This window comes from Mustela erminea, chromosome 17, assembly GCF_009829155.1.
Source record: "Mustela erminea isolate mMusErm1 chromosome 17, mMusErm1.Pri, whole genome shotgun sequence".
Classification (NCBI taxonomy): Eukaryota; Metazoa; Chordata; class Mammalia; order Carnivora; family Mustelidae; genus Mustela; species Mustela erminea.
Genome location: NC_045630.1, coordinates 55,674,216 through 55,692,005, shown reverse-complemented (window position 1 = coordinate 55,692,005; position 17,790 = coordinate 55,674,216). Strand labels below are relative to the sequence as shown.

Sequence of the window (17,790 nt, the reverse complement as noted above, 5' to 3'; positions counted from 1 at the left end):
TCTCTTTGCTGTGCCTTTTATTCCCATGTTTTATGGGTTCCATAACTGGAAGCCTGTGTCTCCCATGTTGTCCATGCCTCCACACTTTCTCTTTGGCAACCATCAGTTTGTTCTCTGTATTTGCAGGTCTGATTTTGCTTTTTGTTTGTTCTTTATTCTTTTTTTTTTTTTTTTTTTTAGATTCCACATATGAGCAAAATCATATAGTATTTGTCTTTCTCAGACTGACTTATTTTACTTAGCATAATATCCTCTAGGTCCATCAATGTTGTCATAAATGTCAGGATTTCATTCCTTTTTATGGCTATATAATATTCTGCTATATATTTTTACTACATTTTCCTTAAAATAAGAACCACTTTATTATATTTTATGTGGAAAACAATTTTACTTTCTAAAAAACTACATTAATCCCACATAGGTTGTTCTAAATGGGATAAATTTTATAGCAATATTCAATAAATTTTACTCACTTCAAAGTTTTACTTTTTGTGGAAAAATTAAAGTCACATTGAACAGAACAGAAAATTTTATATCCTCAGTCCCTCAATAACAACTTTAGAATTAGAAACAGAAAGTACTTACAATTTGGTGTTTGATGTTTTTCTGATTTCTAATTGTAGTAGTAAGGAAATAGTACCAAAGTTTTAAATTATTCCTAGATTTTTATAATCTTTGAAATCACCTTTATTTATGAAAAATGTTTTATAAATTATATAGCTTATATTCCATGCACACTGTTTCCTAGAAATACTCATTTAGGTCATGAAATTTTAAAGTGAATACCCAGGCAAATATTCCAAATGAATTTTATCTTATTTCTATAGTGAAAATATCTAGAAACTTACTTCAAATGTTACTAACCTTTACAGTTACCTGCATTTATATTTATGGAAGATTATTTGATATGAATGTATATCAACATCCCTTAGAAAAAAAAAAGTTTTATACTAATGCTTAGTGTCATACTCTTTGTTTCAGTGACTTTTATCCTGAATATAATTTCCAGTGCTTTCTGTATCTATAAACTAAGTAAACTTACATGGTTGCTTTTGATCATTTCTAGTTATAATGATGGGACCAATGCTCAGTGATAGTTGTTTAATTATTTGTTTATAGACTATGGAGTTTCTCTCCTTTGCTCAAATCTGCTATTCTCATTTGAAATTACATGATAAAGACAATATTTCAGAAAATGAAACTGTTTGATCTAATCTGCATATGCTTATTTATATAAGAAAGATAATTGAGAATTGACCTCATGTGGATGCTCAGTAATGTGTTTCCTTGTTTTCCTTTTTCTTTTGTAGCTTTTTTCTTGAAAGAAAATGATGGAATTGATTTAACATAGTGATGTTTTTCTGTACTAGCTCCACAAATAACATGTGGGCATTTCTATGCGGGTTTAGTTTGGGCCAAGCCCCATGGTTTTATTTGGACTTTTTCATGATAACAATGACAATGTCGCCATCCTTTATCTCTAGCATTGGTGACAATAACCATACCACCACGCTGCTTTATGAGGCAATAACTTGGTTTCCTCATTTATCCACTCAGGAACTGGATTATTACCTCATAAAACAGTGTGATTGTACAATTATCAATTAAATCCTAGCTTGTTGAAATTCTTTAAAAAAAAATCCCTTTCCTAATAGCGGTTGGCAATAATTCCTCTATCTGAATTCATGGATTCTTGACTGCCAAGGTTATGTTTCTCACACTGTTTATCTATTGTTTGATTTTTTTTTTTTTTTGCCTTAAAGGTGTTGTACACTGCTAAATCCCAAGAACTGTCTTACATTGTAAAAGAATTAAAACCTTATAGGATATACAACTTTACTATTTCTCTCTGCAATTCAGTTGGTTGTGTAACCAGCGCATCAGGATCAGGACAGACATTAGCAGAAGGTAAGCAAGTTCTAATGGACATGAAAAATTTATCTTTATAAACCAACACTTCTAAAGCTCAATACCTTCTCTAGGTTGGACTTAATACTTGTCTTTTCTGGTTCCTCCTGCTCCTCAATCACTAACTCTGATTGCTACCTATGTTGATATTTTTAAACAAACAAAAAGTAAGTAAATGAGCTGAAGTTTGAGCCGTGGGAGCCCTGAGTTGCACCTGTGCCATAATAAGAAATATAATTAGATGCAGAGCAACGCCAGGGCTCAGCAACCACCCTACCTTCCAGTGTTGTTCTGACCGTTAGAAGTATTCAGATGGCTTCTTAGGAAAGCTCAGAATGCTTCTTCGTGGCCCTTTTTGTGGCTACCTACCCTCATGCCTACCCTCTGGGACTGAAGGCAGTCATCTGGGAATTACAAGGTTGCCCTGATGTTATATTTTGCCTTTATTGGATAGGCAATAGTGTAATAAATAATTATTTTGTTATTAGTAAGAAGCTCCTAAGTCTGTGAAATTAAAAAAAAAAAAAAGACTGGTTATCAAGTTAGATCTTAGTAGGAAATGGTTTGTATAGATTTCACTTAGAGCAAACTAGATTCATACAAACTTGATCACTAACACTAACACCTACATAACTCAGTCACTCCACAGTTAGTATATTTTCAAATCAGTTTTTCTGTTGGCAATCAAACAAGGCTTGGTGCTCCTTAAGAAAATGTCTAGATATGAGAAGGTTAAGAGACTCCTAGATGAATGACAGATATTATGCAAACCTATCTAGCTATAAAAATATTCCCTATACCTTCTCCTTAACTGTATTCAGGTCCAATTCTACTGTTTTGTTTTGCCTTGCTTTAGTTCTGGAAAAACTTGTTTGGCTCAAATGATTTCATCCAAGTAATTTGGTTTCCTCAAATTTTCCGTCAATGAGAATGACTCCCCAATTCTAAGGAACTATGTTTTATTACCTCTACAACTGAACTCTTTGTGTTTTTTTTTTATATTTATATGCATTTCATATGTATACATACATTTATGGCATACCTAGATTGTACAAAATACCATTCTCCTGTAACACTGTTTATTTATTTATTTTTATATATTAGATTATGAGAGGGTTACTGAATGTGGATAATAGAGGCAGGCTCCTTGTGTCCTTTTGGAAAAATTATGTAGTTTGGGGCTACGGAACAAAAAAGAGGAATCTATTTTACAGGCTGGAGAAAAGCAAAAATAGAAACAACACAAGTTGAGAACTGACCTGAGTTATAGTAGAAAATAGAGTGATCACGTGAGTGAGCAGAACTGAAATCAAGACTTCCAGGGTTGTAAAGTACATGAAAGTCATCTGTGTGGGGCACCTGGGTGGCTCCATTGGTTGAGGATGGGACTCTTGATCTTGACTTGGGTTGTGATCTCGGGGTCATGGGATCGAGCCTGGCACTGGGCTCCGTGCTCAGGGCCAAATCTGCTTCTTCCTCTCCCTCTGAACCTCCCTCCACTGTCTCTTTTTCTCTCCCAAATTAATAAATAATGGAATCTTCAAAACAAAAGCCATCCGGTATGACTTTCTAACCAATAATAGTATGTTCTGGGTAACATTCTTCCCAAGTGTTTATCCACCTCAAGTTTGATACCTTTAGTGGTAGGGGAGCTACCACTTCTCAGGCAAATCCATGTTTAGAGACCTCTTTCAAAGGGTGATTTCTTACATTGATCCAGAATATCTCTCTGGGACCTCTATTCAACAGCTGGGGCTGTCCTCAGTCTAATTCATCTTCCTCATGACATCACTTCCAATAATATTTTCAGTAACTAGTTCTCCCTCAAGTCTCTCCCTCGCTGCAAACCACTGCATCTCCTGTCTGCACCGCACGTGCCATAGTTTCTACCGCTAGTACAAGCACTCTCCTCTAGATGAGATTCAGTCTGTCTTTTCATGCAAAATGCAGAGACTGGATGGGCCCTGCGGATGGGAAGAGAAAAGCAGGATAAATGTCTATGGAACAGATCCTGCCCGGTCAACACACCAGTGACAACGAGTGTGTTAACAGCATCCACCTTGATTGTAGTAATTGGTTTCTGTGGCATGGGAGATACCGTAGCTGAGGGCTCTGTGCAGCTCCCATTTTAGCTACTGGTGAGCATACTGCAGGCCACTCCTGTCCACTGGAAAAGTAGTGAAGTGAAACTAATCTAAGTTTTCTGAATTCTGACTCTTTATCCTTGGAAGATAGAACTTGGAAACTTCTCATAGTCTCTGAAAGGCATGAGATGCACAAATTAATCAACTTTTAAAAAATAAGAGCTTATTCATGTATTTAGGGGAAGCATGATAATCCAGGATGCCAGGGTTTAAATTTGGGGTTCTGCCGTACACGAGCTCTATGACCTCGAGTAAATTATGTGACTCATGTGGCTTGATTTTCCAACTCAAAAATAAAGATAGCTTATTTTACAGGGTTCATGAAGATTAAGAAATGTAAATATTGAATGCAGTGCCCAGCACAAAGTAAATCCTCAGTAGAAAGTATTATTTTTTTAAAAGATTTTATTTATTCATTTAACAAAGAGAGAGCACAAGTAGGCAGAGAGACAGGCAGAGAAAGAGGGGGAAGCAGGCTCCCTGCTGAGCAGAGAGCCTGATGAGGGGCTCAATCCAAGGACTCTGAGACCGTGACCTGAGTTAAGGGCAGAGGCTTAACCCACTGAGCCACCCAGGTGCCCCAAATGCTTTCATTTCTGAAGGAAAAGAGATTTTAGTATTCTCTTAGGAAAATGTTTATTTCTTAATCCTGTAATACATTTGGTCAGAACTCTGATTCTTCTTCTGCCAAGCACAATTTTTTGTTTTAGCATAAAACAAAAAAATGACAAAAGTACAGCAAAATAATTTTTGCTTGCCATTTGATTTATTTTAAAAGACATCATTTTTATTTGGCAGGGAGGGTACTGAGATCAGTAAGAATGAACTTACCTCTTTTGGTTGGAATATAAAGAAAAGTCCAGCAATTACAGATCCAATATCTTTCTTACCAGACTTAGGTTTCATAAATATAAGTTTTCTTCTAAGATTTTCTTAAGATTAAACATCTGGGTATAACTCGCAGATCCTAAGTCATAGAAAGAAACAAAGGGAAGGTCGATCCCTTCGAAGAGTCAACAGGTTGGCTGTCGGGAAGAAATCAACGTTGTCTTGCAGTTTTGGGGTTCTTCCTGCCCTGTTTCTTCCAGTCATAAAACTGCAATTTGGAGGGAATATATTACTGCAACGAATTCTAATGGTTGTGTGAGGAATTAACTCCTCAGTGAAAACGCAGTTCACAGGAATTTATTATGGGAGATTGAAAGGCGCTGGTGAACATTCAAAAACTTTGAAAAAGGGCACCAGAAGTTAGTGGTAGTGTTCAGCCTTTCCAAAGCCTTGAGACATGAAAGCATGTTTCCTCCTTAACTCTCAGTCACAGAAATCAAAAAGATACTTGTAAAGATTGATCTGACTTTCATTAGAAAACTTGAGAATTACAATTTGCTCTTGTTTTAAGTATTTTTTCAGTGAGAGATGTGGTTAGAATCGGTGCATTGCATCCAGAGAGTATTGTGTTAGGATCGTGCCGGCGACAAACCCGAGAACTGATCTGCCGGGAGGTGTATCCCTAGGAGCTGCTGTGTTTTTCTCTGTAACAAAGTCTCCAAGCAGGTCTTTGGTGGCTCAGGAGCTGCTTCTGGATGTCTGAGGATAATGTACACATGGCCCCAGGCCCATGAGAGCCCCTGCTGTTTTTTGTTTTTGTTTTTGTTTTTGTTTTTTTTTAATTTAAGACGACCCTTTCAATGTTAGGAAATTGGTGTGCTTCCACACTTTGTGAATTCGGCATACTTTAAACCTTTCTTAAGAGAAATTCCTTCTGGAGCTCCATCCCTGGGCGAACAATGTGGCATCTCCTTTGCCTGTCATAAATTGACCTCTACACAACCAGCTTAGAAGTGCCCATCTCCCATTAAGCAAGTAATTAGAGGTGCATTAAGGTTTTTCTCTGAATCCAAAGTAAAATGTATAGGCTGTTTGCAGCTCAGTTGAAAACACACATTGTTTGCATGCAGGTACATGAGTCTTTTCATTGTGAATAGGACCCAGAGTGATTAAACAAGCACTCTTAATATGTTAATTTATAATTTTAATTACAACAATCTTGTATATATAGTCATTAGTGAATACTAATATAAATATTTTTCTATCTTTTTATTCATAATGCATAAACCAATCATCCCGTTACTTCTCTGAGGTTGCCTGTTTTTGTTTCATAATACAATCTTTGTTCTTAGTTATGAATGCATTTTGTTCGTTCCTGTCTTGAATAATCCCTCATTAAGCTAGTCACTTTCTGCTCCGTACTAAAAAGGAAAAATTATCATGCAAATGTGGCATGCCGTATTAAAAAGCACATTACCAAACACTTTTGTTGCTGTCCTTCAATTAGTTTCCCTTCTTTGAATTTAATTCCATTTGTTGTTAAACTACCGACTTGATGTATGGACTCATGAATCTGAAGCTGCTGCCAAGAAAGTGGGGGAAAAAAAATCAAAGCCTCCTCGAAGAGCTGCAGAGGCGAGCTGAAATGAATTTGCTTCACCTTTGACAAGAACACTTGAACAGCACTGGAATCCTCTGATGATTCAACTTGGCTAATTATCCGATTATTTATTTCAAGAATAAAGGCACTGTTTTACAATTAGAGAAGTAGAAAGCAATCTGAGAAATTTGGTCGCGACAGATGACTTAAGTAACTTCTAAGATAAACAGTATCTGTGCAAACTTGTCTCGCTGAGTGCTTCCTGGGCTGCAGTGCTGTGTCTCAGCGTCCGTGAAATCCGGGGTACGCCGAGGGTTTTTTTGTTTGTTTGTTTGTTTGCTTTGCTCTTTCGACGACAGAAATTATTTTACACTTTTTAAACAACATGTCAAATTTCTGTGGCTCTGAAGCAGTGTTTAAGTTGTATGTCTCTTGATGAAAAGCTTTTGGTTCAAAGCAATACTTTTTAATTGCCTAATGATATAAGTCAGTTCTTAGGAAAGAACTGCACATTTAGGAGTTCATTTGCAATATAACTGAAAAATTCATTGCATCGCAGTAAAACAATTTACTGTTAATTACAAGGAGAAGAATTTGCTGTAGCATGCCCACAGATTGCCATGAATCATGCAGCACTCCTAGAGATTTATAACAGATGTGTAAGTGGGATGAATTAGCAGGGTTTAATAACAGAGACACAAATCATGCAGACTTCAAGGAGCTTTAATTGATATACTAGAATGTGACGGGCATGAATCACTCAGCCATTCAACAGCACTGTAACATATGGTCAGCTCAATATGCTGCATCTTAAATCGGTTGGTGAGTCGTTGGTTATCCCATATGGTGGAAGCAATATATTTTTCATGATTAAAAAAATACATCCATTTTTTTAAAGAAATATGATTGCAAAGCATGTTTGTTATTGAACAGTCACCTGAATGCCAAACTGGGTTTTTTAAGGATTTTTTTTTTTTTTTAAACATGGCCACCTCCCAAAATAAATAGCGGCTACTACTTGTAATACCAGATCGCTGGAGGCAATATCAGGACCAAATTGGTGCTTGTTGGCACACTTGATCCCCAGCAAAGCCTATGGAAGAGCGCAGCGGATGATAACTCTGATTGTCAGGGAAATCCTTCAGACTCCGGCTAAGCAAACAAAATGAAAGGAATGATGTCACTTTCAGAGAAGTTCAGGAATGCCCAGATTTACAAAGAGCATAAAATGAATTGAATGAGAGACCCTTACCCAGTAGGATAGGAAAGGGGCTGTGGTAATACAGTTAATGCATCATGTAGCAGTTTGGATGTAGCATTTTATACTACCCTCTTAATGAAATGCTCCGTCCTTTAGGAACATTCTAAAAGGACTCCTGGCTGACCATTACAGAGACGGTAGTACCAGTTCCATGTTATCCTTGAACAATTGTTTCAGTGTATGGAAACAGACATCCTTGTGCAGAGATCTAGAACTGGTGGCACGCAAAAATCCTTTTTACTGAAACTGGGATCTGGCAGCTCTCGGCAAAGCTTTTGCGGTGTTAGTAAATCTGACAGACTTGAAAAAGGAATATTGCAGCCTTAGAACGGTGGCTGCCAGAATTTAATGTCAACAATTAAAATTTATTTTGATCCTTACCTACTGTTTATTACTGTTTGTATACACAACAGACCTTACTAATACAGAGATGCTCTATTAGATGGAATTACCATCTGTTCGGAGTGAAACGCTGGCATCTGTCTTAGATGCTAAAACTAAAATGATATTATTTCTAACAAAACAAAATTAACTGCTTTCTGCTCACCAACTTTAATTCTGAATGTGCGGATGCACACAAGGAAAAGGCTTGTTGATGAGACACGTAATGACCTCTGTCTCCAGCTCTGCATTCAGATATGTGACTTTACTACGGGCTCTGCTGGCCTTTTGGGCATGCCGAAATCATATTTTTTAAAACAGTCTTTGAGCTTTGTAATGTGTTATTATCGACAGAAAGGTGTTAAAACAACAAGACTGGAATATGTAAAAATCATCTGGATCAGAGAGTATGTAAAATATTTTGGTAGATCTACCTTAAAGAAGTACAAGGAAAGCAATTAAGTAAGCAAAACTCATCTGAACAAAATTGCCATAGGTCCCACAGTGACACCTTTAGGAAAATATAAACTGTATCTTCTCTGTTAGACTATTTTTAATTTTCTCCTACACTGACATATATAAAAGATTTATGTCCAGCCCCCTTTCCTTTTCTTTTTTAAAGCCTAACTATCCTATTAACAAAGGTCTCTAGCTTTTTGAAGTTAGAGAAGTTGGAGTATCAAGGACAATGGTAGTTCCATACTGATATCAGATCGGTGATGCTAATTTCTGAGAAGCCAAACTTCAGTTCTACAGATCACAAAATAATAAATTGTGTCACACCAGCATTTAACGCATGTACACAGTGCATTAACTGTAACTGTAGTACATTTATTTGTGCTAGAGGAGACTTGAAAATGATTAAAAAATCAATACTTTGCTGTCAGAGAAGCAAGTGTTACGATGCATTTAAGTAGTTAATTGCATAAGCCCCATAAAAGCTTCAAGTTTGGGTAGCAAGGATGCCATAATTACAGTCCAAGCAGCTACCTTTTATTAATGGCGGACTTAAGGGGACAGTGCTCGCTGTCCTCGCTCTGCTGCTTCCTGTGCAGCTCAGAGAGCGCGGGTCCCTTCCTCTGCGCATCTAGGATGCTTGTTATGTGCAAGTTATTGATGATCACCAGAACAACAGCTGGGAAAGGTAGTGTTGATTCACCAGGGAGGCGATTTCCCTTAAATTCTCTGAAAGCAGTGTTTTCCGGCCTTTCTCTGTGTCCTAGAACACATGGAGAAATCATAATATTTGCCATGCTGGGGTAAAGGAACAGGTGGCTCAGAGCTGAAGGGGGTAAGCTCGCTGGCTTCCTGGAGGGCTGAGACGATCCCTGTGTCCAAAGTCCAACATCCCCCTTCTTGTTTCCTCACTGAGAAGCAGTGCTTGAAAAGGGTCAGTCAGAGAAATTTGAAACCAGAAGACATAATCGGGTCTACCGTGCTCTTCAACAGATGAGGCCCTGAGGACCAGAGAGGCCAACTTCTACAATAGCCCTGTTCCATAACTGGGGACCTAAGGAGCCAGTCTAGAAGTCAGCTCTCTCCTTCCCACATTGGTTCCATTGTATGTCGTCTCTTGCGGAGGAGACTACTAGTAAACCAAGAAGGAGGACGTGATAAAGTAGATTTTGTTCTTGTTTCTCCAGTCAGAGAATAGACGGGGAACAAGTCCACGCTGTCTAATTTCTGAGGTTCTGAGGGGAGAATCTTCTCTCCTCTTCTGGGCACTGACTGGAGACCAGTTGCAGTACAGTGGTGGTCAATCGAGAAATCATGGCTTCCTGGCCTGGCTCTCTTATTTAAGTCCTGACCCCAGTGCCCTTCCACAGACATTCTGGCCTAGCGGTGTTTGGGCAAATTGCAATTCTCGTGACAGTTTTGCATTTCTGAGAAAAAGTCAAAATCATGTCCTATTGCCAAAGTGCCTGACGATGGCTTGTGTTTGTCTGCTCCCCACATAGGCCTGAAACGTAAAAAGGCTGTTCATTCCTTGATTTCTGTCTCTGTAATAAAAAGTTGACGTTGTTTTAGGATATTGACGCTGCCGTCTTGCTTGAAAACAAATAAGGAGATTTCATTTTAAAGACTTGCCGTCAATGAGGGCTTCTGCTCATTTAGCCTTCCGTTCTTATCCTATGACACTCAAACTCCACGCTACATAAATTTTGCACATGTAAATTTATGCATTATGATATGCTATTAATCAGATTATAAAGTAATAAATGCTGCATAAAGAAGAATGTCTATTATCAGAGCTTTTTATAAAACCATATTTATAAATAGAAGAGCTAGGCTGGGAACTGGATACAAAGCAATTGCAGAAAATACAAAAACATCGTAATTTTATTTTAAGTAGAAATAGACTGTATGTTGTTATTCTTTGCAATGATGGATATTGAAGATCCATTTTCTGCTTTACAGCTGTAAGAGGATTTTCTGAGTAAATACAGATTTTTAATGTGGATGAATTATATCCTTTTATAATATGTGATATGAAAGATGTGTTATTGGCTAATAATAATAGTGCCTTGTGTTTGTACAGAAATTTGCTTTGCAAAACCTAACACAATTATATATACTGTTTCTTTCTTTCTTTTTTTTTATAATTATGTTCAGTTAACAACATATATATATATATATATATACTTATTTATTTATTTAAAAGCAGTTATTGCCAAGGTATTCCACTGAAAATTTATCCTTATGTTGTAGATGGGAAAACTGAGGCATATGTAAGTTTTAAGTGATTTTCCTAAGTCATGCAGAATTGGAAATTAAAAGGTAAAATATAATCTCTGAAAGACTGCAGAGTCCTTTCAATTACTCTATGTTGTCTCTTAATTCACTGTTCCATGATTAACAAGTTTATAGCTATAATCCCTTTACTTTGATAGTCTGAGAAATAATCCTTGATTCCTCCTGTTTGTTGGTGAGTCTATATTTGTGTGAGTGTGTTTAATAGTTCAGGAATATGTTTTCCTTTTCATCATTTTACGTGTGTGTGTGTGTGTGTGTGTGTGTGACCAGTCTAGTTTAATTGATTGAAAATTCCCCCTCTGGTCTTAGGGGGACTCTGAAGATAATGACTCAGTAGGGTGCTCACCCTTTCAAACAGGCTGGGTTGACTCCTCTAAGTGAAACTACAACATACCAGCTGGAAGGTTGTTTGGTTTTTTTTTAAGCAAGAGAATAAAAAAATATACTCTAATTTGACTCATTCTCTGTAGTTGACTTCCTAAGAATAGTTTAATTGCTTGGTAGAATAACTCCCCTGTGAATTTAGAAGTGTTCCACTACTTGTTAGAATTTCAACAGTCAACATTAATTGTAGTGGATTCTCAGTGAAAGTACCCTTATTAGTTATAATCATTTTGCCAAATTAAAAAAAAAAGTGCACTCTCACTTTTAGAAGATATTTAAAAAAAAAAACTATTGAGTTGCTGGAATTCCTTTTGTTTTGTTTGACTCTGAATTTATGTTCCTGATTATATAAGCGAATTTTGGATTATGCTATCAATGGGATAAGTGATTCTGAATACTAGAGTGGTACAAAACCTCACCATGATCCCTAACTAGCTGGATGGTTGGAGTAAAGAAATACCAAATGTAAAGGAGATGGGACTTTGAAGAAGAGGCTGATTTTAAGCAAGGATAATACTCTTCAGTTCTTTAGTGGTACAGGAGGTATGCTCCTAATTTCTCTAAATATTTAGTTAAAAATGGAAATCCTATTCTCAATGTACCAAATATGTATAGTTCGTGATTCTTTAGGTCTTTGCTAACCTGTCATAATGGTCATTTATGGCTATTTAATCTTAAAATAAAATCGATTAAAGTTAAATAGAATTTCAATTTACATGTTTCAGTGTCATTAGCCACATATCAAGAGCTTTTTTTTTCTTTTTTTTTTTTTAACATTTTATTTATTTATTTGACAGAGATCATAAGTAGGCAGAGAGGCAGACAGAGAGAGGGGGAAGCATGCTCCCTGCCAAGAAAAGAGCCTGATGTGGGGCTCGATCTCAGGACTCTGAGATCATGACCTGAGCTAAAGGCAGAAGCCTAACCCTCTGAGCCACCCAGGTGCCCCAAGAGCTTGTTATCCATATGTGGCTAATGCCTACGATATCAGACAATACAGATCTAGAACATTTCCACCATTAGAGAAAGTCCCACTGGATATCATTGGAATAGATGGTATCTTTTCAAATTAAAATGTCAAATCCTTTTGTCCCAGAGCCCTAGGGAATTGTATGTGGACTATAGAAAACAGAAAAGTTTCAAATTCCTCTTTTGTACTTTTATATATTTATTTTAAGGATTTATCTATTTACTTGAGAGAGAGCATCTCAAGCTGACTCCCCACCAAGTGCAGAGCCCAATGTTAGGCTCGATCTGTGGACTCTGAGATCATGACTTAAGGCTGAACTCAAGTGTTGGATGCTCAACTAACTGAGCCACCCAGGCACCCTTCTTTTGTGTTTTTAAGTAGCAAGTTTTGGACAATAAAAAATTATGTAATTGATTCCCGAACCCAGAACTCAAGAATTTTTGACAATCCTTCTTCCCTTGTTAAACTCGTAGCCAATACTGAAATTTCAATACAAAAATGGAATTCCAAACACTGAAGAGAAACTTGAGGGGAGAAGAAATTTCTAGATTGTCAGCTTTTTATTTTGTTTTGGATTATTTTCAAGATGAGGCATAACTTGCAGAGTGAAATCTTTGAGAACCCACCATTTACTAATTTTTGGTAAGGAATGCTGAAGGAAATCATGCATAAAATTTACAGAGTCATACATATATAAAAATAAAAACATCACATGGTTTGCAGTGGCAGAAGATGAAGAGAATTGTTAATTATCTTTCTCAGTTGAGGGACATTTTGCTCAGTGACCTCTTCTTTACAAAAAGTTAAAATAGAATCACAATTAGTTGTTTCCCTTTGGAAAGCTGGCCAGGCTTTCTAGAAAGTAACAGGTAGTACTTGTTCTAAGCTGTTTTAAGGTAAATTGTCTTTCATTAAGGATATCAGTTCTTGCATTCATATCATTTTAATTTGTGTTTATTGAAACAGGGAACAGCTTTGTGTGCAAAAGTCTGTGTTAACACAGGTGTAAAGTAAGAGTCCACAGCTTTGGTTAAGACCCTTAAAAAGTAGGCTTGGTGATAATAACCTTTGTTCTTTTCTTTGCTTGTACCTCTCAAATGCAGCAAACCCACTTAGAGTGGGAATGAATCCAAGCCTACACACTCAACTGTTTAAGAAGAAAAATCAGGAGGGCTCTTTATGTAATGAACACTGGGTACTATATGCAAGTGGTGAATTGCTAAATTCTACCCCTGAAACTAATAATACAGTATATGTTAACTAACTTGAATTTAAATAAAAATAAAAGAAGAAAAATTAAAACAAAACTTTATTTTTATTAACTCAGTTGTTACCCTGATCCCCCTTGTAACAAGTTGTAGGGAAAATCTCTATCTCTGTGACTCACTCCTGGAGTTTCCCAGAAGCCTCCAGAGAATTGCCAGGTCCCAGGACTGTGAAGTATGCCAAGGCCTCAGTGTGTGCTTGGGCACTGGACATTCACTGCTGCTAGGCACAGTCCCTGGAGGTATTGTGGTCACTTTAGGGCCCAGAGGGGCTGCCCTGAGTCTGTTGTATCTGGACCAGAGTTCGTAAACCCCTGAGCTCACGGGCTCTTTTTGTTCATGTGGAGGCTCTGCTTGGCTTTCAGAGTGGTTTCGCTTATTTGTTTTCATTTAAACTAGTTGCTAGGCTTCGAAAATCAGAAAAATTATACACAAAATGACTATTTTTAGTCAAGTAAAGGATTTGGCAACTTTGGGTTATTGTTCCTGCATTATCTATTGGCTGGCACCAACTAGTGACTATTCATCCTGGCCCCAAACTTCTCAGACCCCACACTCCCTCTTGTCTCACGAATTAGACCACTTCAGTTGTTTCTTTTATTTTACTGGCATCTGTGAATTGCAGCCATAAGTGGAAGCCATGTTTAGATGAGGGATTTTGCCTTTGGGGATCAAAAGCTTGTAGTCATAGCTAGTCATAGACTACGGGTGGTAGTCATGGCTAGTCATAGACCGCCTGTTTCATGAGGGATCTTCTGAGTGAGGTAGTGTCCACTCAGGCAAGGGAATTTCTCCAGAAAAGGGGCAACTATGAGCCGTTGGAGATAAACAGACACACTGCACCATTGCAGTGCCAGCTTGGTAAAGGGAATCCGAGTGGGGCACCAGCAGACTCTAATAAGAAATATCTTTTCCTGAGTAAGGAAGAGTAGAGAAATTATTTGCAAGAGGAAATTTTATTCAATCCTCAAAGTTTTATGATACCTTTTTGTTCATGGTGTTTAGTTACATTTAAGATAAACTCTATAGTGTCTTCAGTTCCTAGAGCCATGTAAAGACTTGAGACCACAACTGATTTGATCTTGAGTGTGATGTACACAAGTGTGTGTGTACCTGTGTGTGAAAAACTGTGTCTGGAGACGAAGCTCAGTTCTTGAATGTAACAAATGTTTTTTGATATTTAGCGCCAACCCAACTGAGGCCTCCTGTGGTGGAAGGAATCAACAGCACAACCATCCGTGTTAGATGGCTCCCACCCGAAGAACTCAATGGCCCCTCTCCTGTGTATCAGCTGGAAAGGAGAGAGTCATCTCTTCCAGCTCCCACGGCCATGATGATGAAAGGAGTTCGTTTCATAGGGAATGGATATTATAAATTTCCCAGTTCCACACATCCGGTCAATACGGACTTTACCGGTAAGTGTTTTTGACATCACTATTGAATAGGTACTAAGCTCCGAGGTGTTTCTTATTTTTTTGATATCCCTTCAGAGTGAATTGTCCACAGAAATACTAATTCAGACCTTTTATAACTTCATCATGATTGTGTCAACTTGTCCATCTTTTGTGGGTATTCTATGTGAGGAGACATGGGTGAGTAGAGGAAAGAAAAGAAAAATATAGATGTAGGAAGGTCACCTTATTTGATCAAAGTATATGCTGGAAGTGACCCTCGGGCACCATTTACCAGAATGTGTTCCTCAGAATACTTTACCTGCTCTATGGAAAAAGAAGAGTTCTGCAGATAGATGAGTTTGAGAAATGCCCTGTGCTGTGGAGAGTCTCAGTAGATATCAGGTTATTAAAACCTCTAAAAGCAATTATAAGAAAGCTAACTTTGCTTAGCTCAGTATGCCTAATCCTTATTTGTTGCTTTTTTGAAGCATTAAACTATCAGTAGGGTTTTTTGTTTGTTTGTTTGTTTGTTTTGTTTTTGTTTTTGTTTTAGAGAGCATTATGGGAAAAACTAATTTGGGAGAAATATAGCTTCTGTGGGTACGTTGGCAGTATGGGTGAGTGAGTGCTCGCTTTGGGCACATACAAAAAACACCTCAGAAATCAACAAAAATAATATTTTCACATGATATATTTTTTTTTCATTTATTTATTTATTTATTTATTTATTTATTTATTTATTTTTAATTTCCAGCATAACAGTATTCATTATTTTTGCACCACACCCCGTGCTCCATGCAATCCGTGCCCTCTATAATACCCACCACCTGGTACCCCAACCTCCCACCCCCCGTCCCTTCAAAACCCTCAGATTGTTTTTCAGAGTCCATAGACTCTCATGGTTCACCTCCCCTTCCAATTTCCCCCAACTCCCTTCTCCACTCTAAGTCCCCATGTCCTCCATGCTATTTGTTATGCTCCACAAATAAGTGAAACCATATGATAATTGACTCTCTCTGCTTGACTTATTTCACTCAGCATAATCTCTTCCAGTCCCGTCCATGTTGCTACAAAAGTTGGGTATTCATCCTTTCTGATGGAGGCATAATACTCTATCCCCAGGGGTACAGGTCTGTGAATCACCAGGTTTACACACTTCACAGCACTCACCAAAGCACATACCCTCCCCAATGTCCATAATCCCACCCCCTTCTCCCAAACCCCCTCCCCCCAGCAACCCTCAGTTTGTTTTGTGAGATATTTTTAATAATGAAAATCAACACCAAAAATTCCCCAATAAAATGGCAGAATTTTAAATGAAGACAGGCTTTATCCCTCACTTGCGGGGCTCTGTAACCCTGCCTCATTTGCTTCATCCAACTCCTTGTCTTGCTGGTCCTACAATATTCTGGAAGTCCTGCTACCTTTCCAAGTGAGAGTTCCTAAAAACACTTTTTGCGTTTTTAGAAACTGCAGAAAGCTGTAACTATTTAAGTTACATACATCAATTCCCAATTTTCAAAAATATATATAAAGTTTAAGATACCTATGGTTCTGTAAATGCATAATGATATTCATTTGATCCCAGAGAAAATCATTCTGGAATAGTCTTGAAAATGTTGCATGTGTTGAGGACGATGAAGTAGAATTTGAACCATAAAACGTGGCTCAAATATTATTGCTTTATTTTTAATTTAAAATAGTTAAGAGTTTGCTTTGAAGTGAGGTTGGCTGCTGATAGATACTTGTAATGAATGACGTCCTAGCAGAGATACACTGAGTGAATGCTTAGCTTAGCCAGTGGCTTGGTACCTTGAAATGGCCATTGAGTATTAGATATTCAGCCACTGAGCAATCTTCAACTTGTGCTTAATATTTGTAAATGTCAAAGAAAAGAGAAAAGAAGCAAAGAAAACAGATATGTGGAAAAGAAAGTTAAAAAGCCTCCGGACACAAAGTTAAAAGGCCTTTTCTCAAATGGCAAGAGAAATCGCCTTCCTGGTCCAGCGTTTGGCTCGCGATGTGTTTCTTTGAGGAAACAGCATTTGTTTCCATTCAGCGGAATATTTCTGCTACAAGCGTGTCCGCTCAGATTTGCTGGCCAGCCAGCAGACAGATTTCTGATGGGATCACCTACTGTTGTTGCAATGAAAGATAGAGTGGCCCGTCCACCGTTAATAAATTTAGTCGTCTGCACGCTCTCCCTAGCCGGCCTTATACTCTGAGGTACAAGGGCTAGGGGCAGATGTAGCATCTGGGAAATTTTCCAAATTCCTCTTTAAAAAAGTTAGGCCATAAACACCGGCCTCACTAAGCAGGATCCTTCTGTCTATAACAAAGCCTCCAGCTGCACAGAAAATGTGTTTGGAGTACGCGTCGTTTGAAGGACAAGGCAGGGAGATCACACTTTTGGCTTGAACTGCTCCCTGGAGGTTTGGTGATTCCCAGAGAATAAGAAGTTCTTCTGCATTCAGGCACGTTCTGGGGCATTACTAGCTCCTTTTTATTAGCGGCTTTGCCTTACTTTGAAGGTTCTCTTTAACTTTTAAACTGGGTCTGCATCAAATCATTGGTTTGACCCTTTGGTGCAACTGGCCAGGTTGGTTGAATAATTGCCCTGGGCTGAGCCATGGTTAAATGAAGTTCACCCAATTCCTAAGCTAGGACAACTTTACAGACCCAGTGCCATAGCTTTCTTGAAACTTGCATCGATCCTAAGCGGAGAGGTACATGTATAATTAGCATCTACTCCTTGTTTTACTTAAATAATTTCTCATTCCAACCTTCCACAGGCTTGTAGGTAGGAATTTTTACTGTCTGAGGACAGAGGAAGTGAGACTCAGGTCCCATAGCTAAGTTCACGGTTGAAATGTGAATGGGAAGCTTCCAATTCAAATGTTG

General features: G+C 37.9%; 1 protein-coding gene across 1 annotated transcript in view; it reads left to right on the top strand.

Moving 5' to 3' along the window:
* Window positions 1-17,790, top strand: part of USH2A (usherin) — a 681,041-nt gene that overhangs the window by 181,687 nt on the left and 481,564 nt on the right. The window contains exons 19-20 of the mRNA XM_032319004.1: window positions 1,764-1,908; window positions 14,680-14,910. Of these exons, the coding sequence (XP_032174895.1) occupies window positions 1,764-1,908; window positions 14,680-14,910 (376 nt within the window). The remainder of the gene's footprint in view (window positions 1-1,763; window positions 1,909-14,679; window positions 14,911-17,790) is intronic.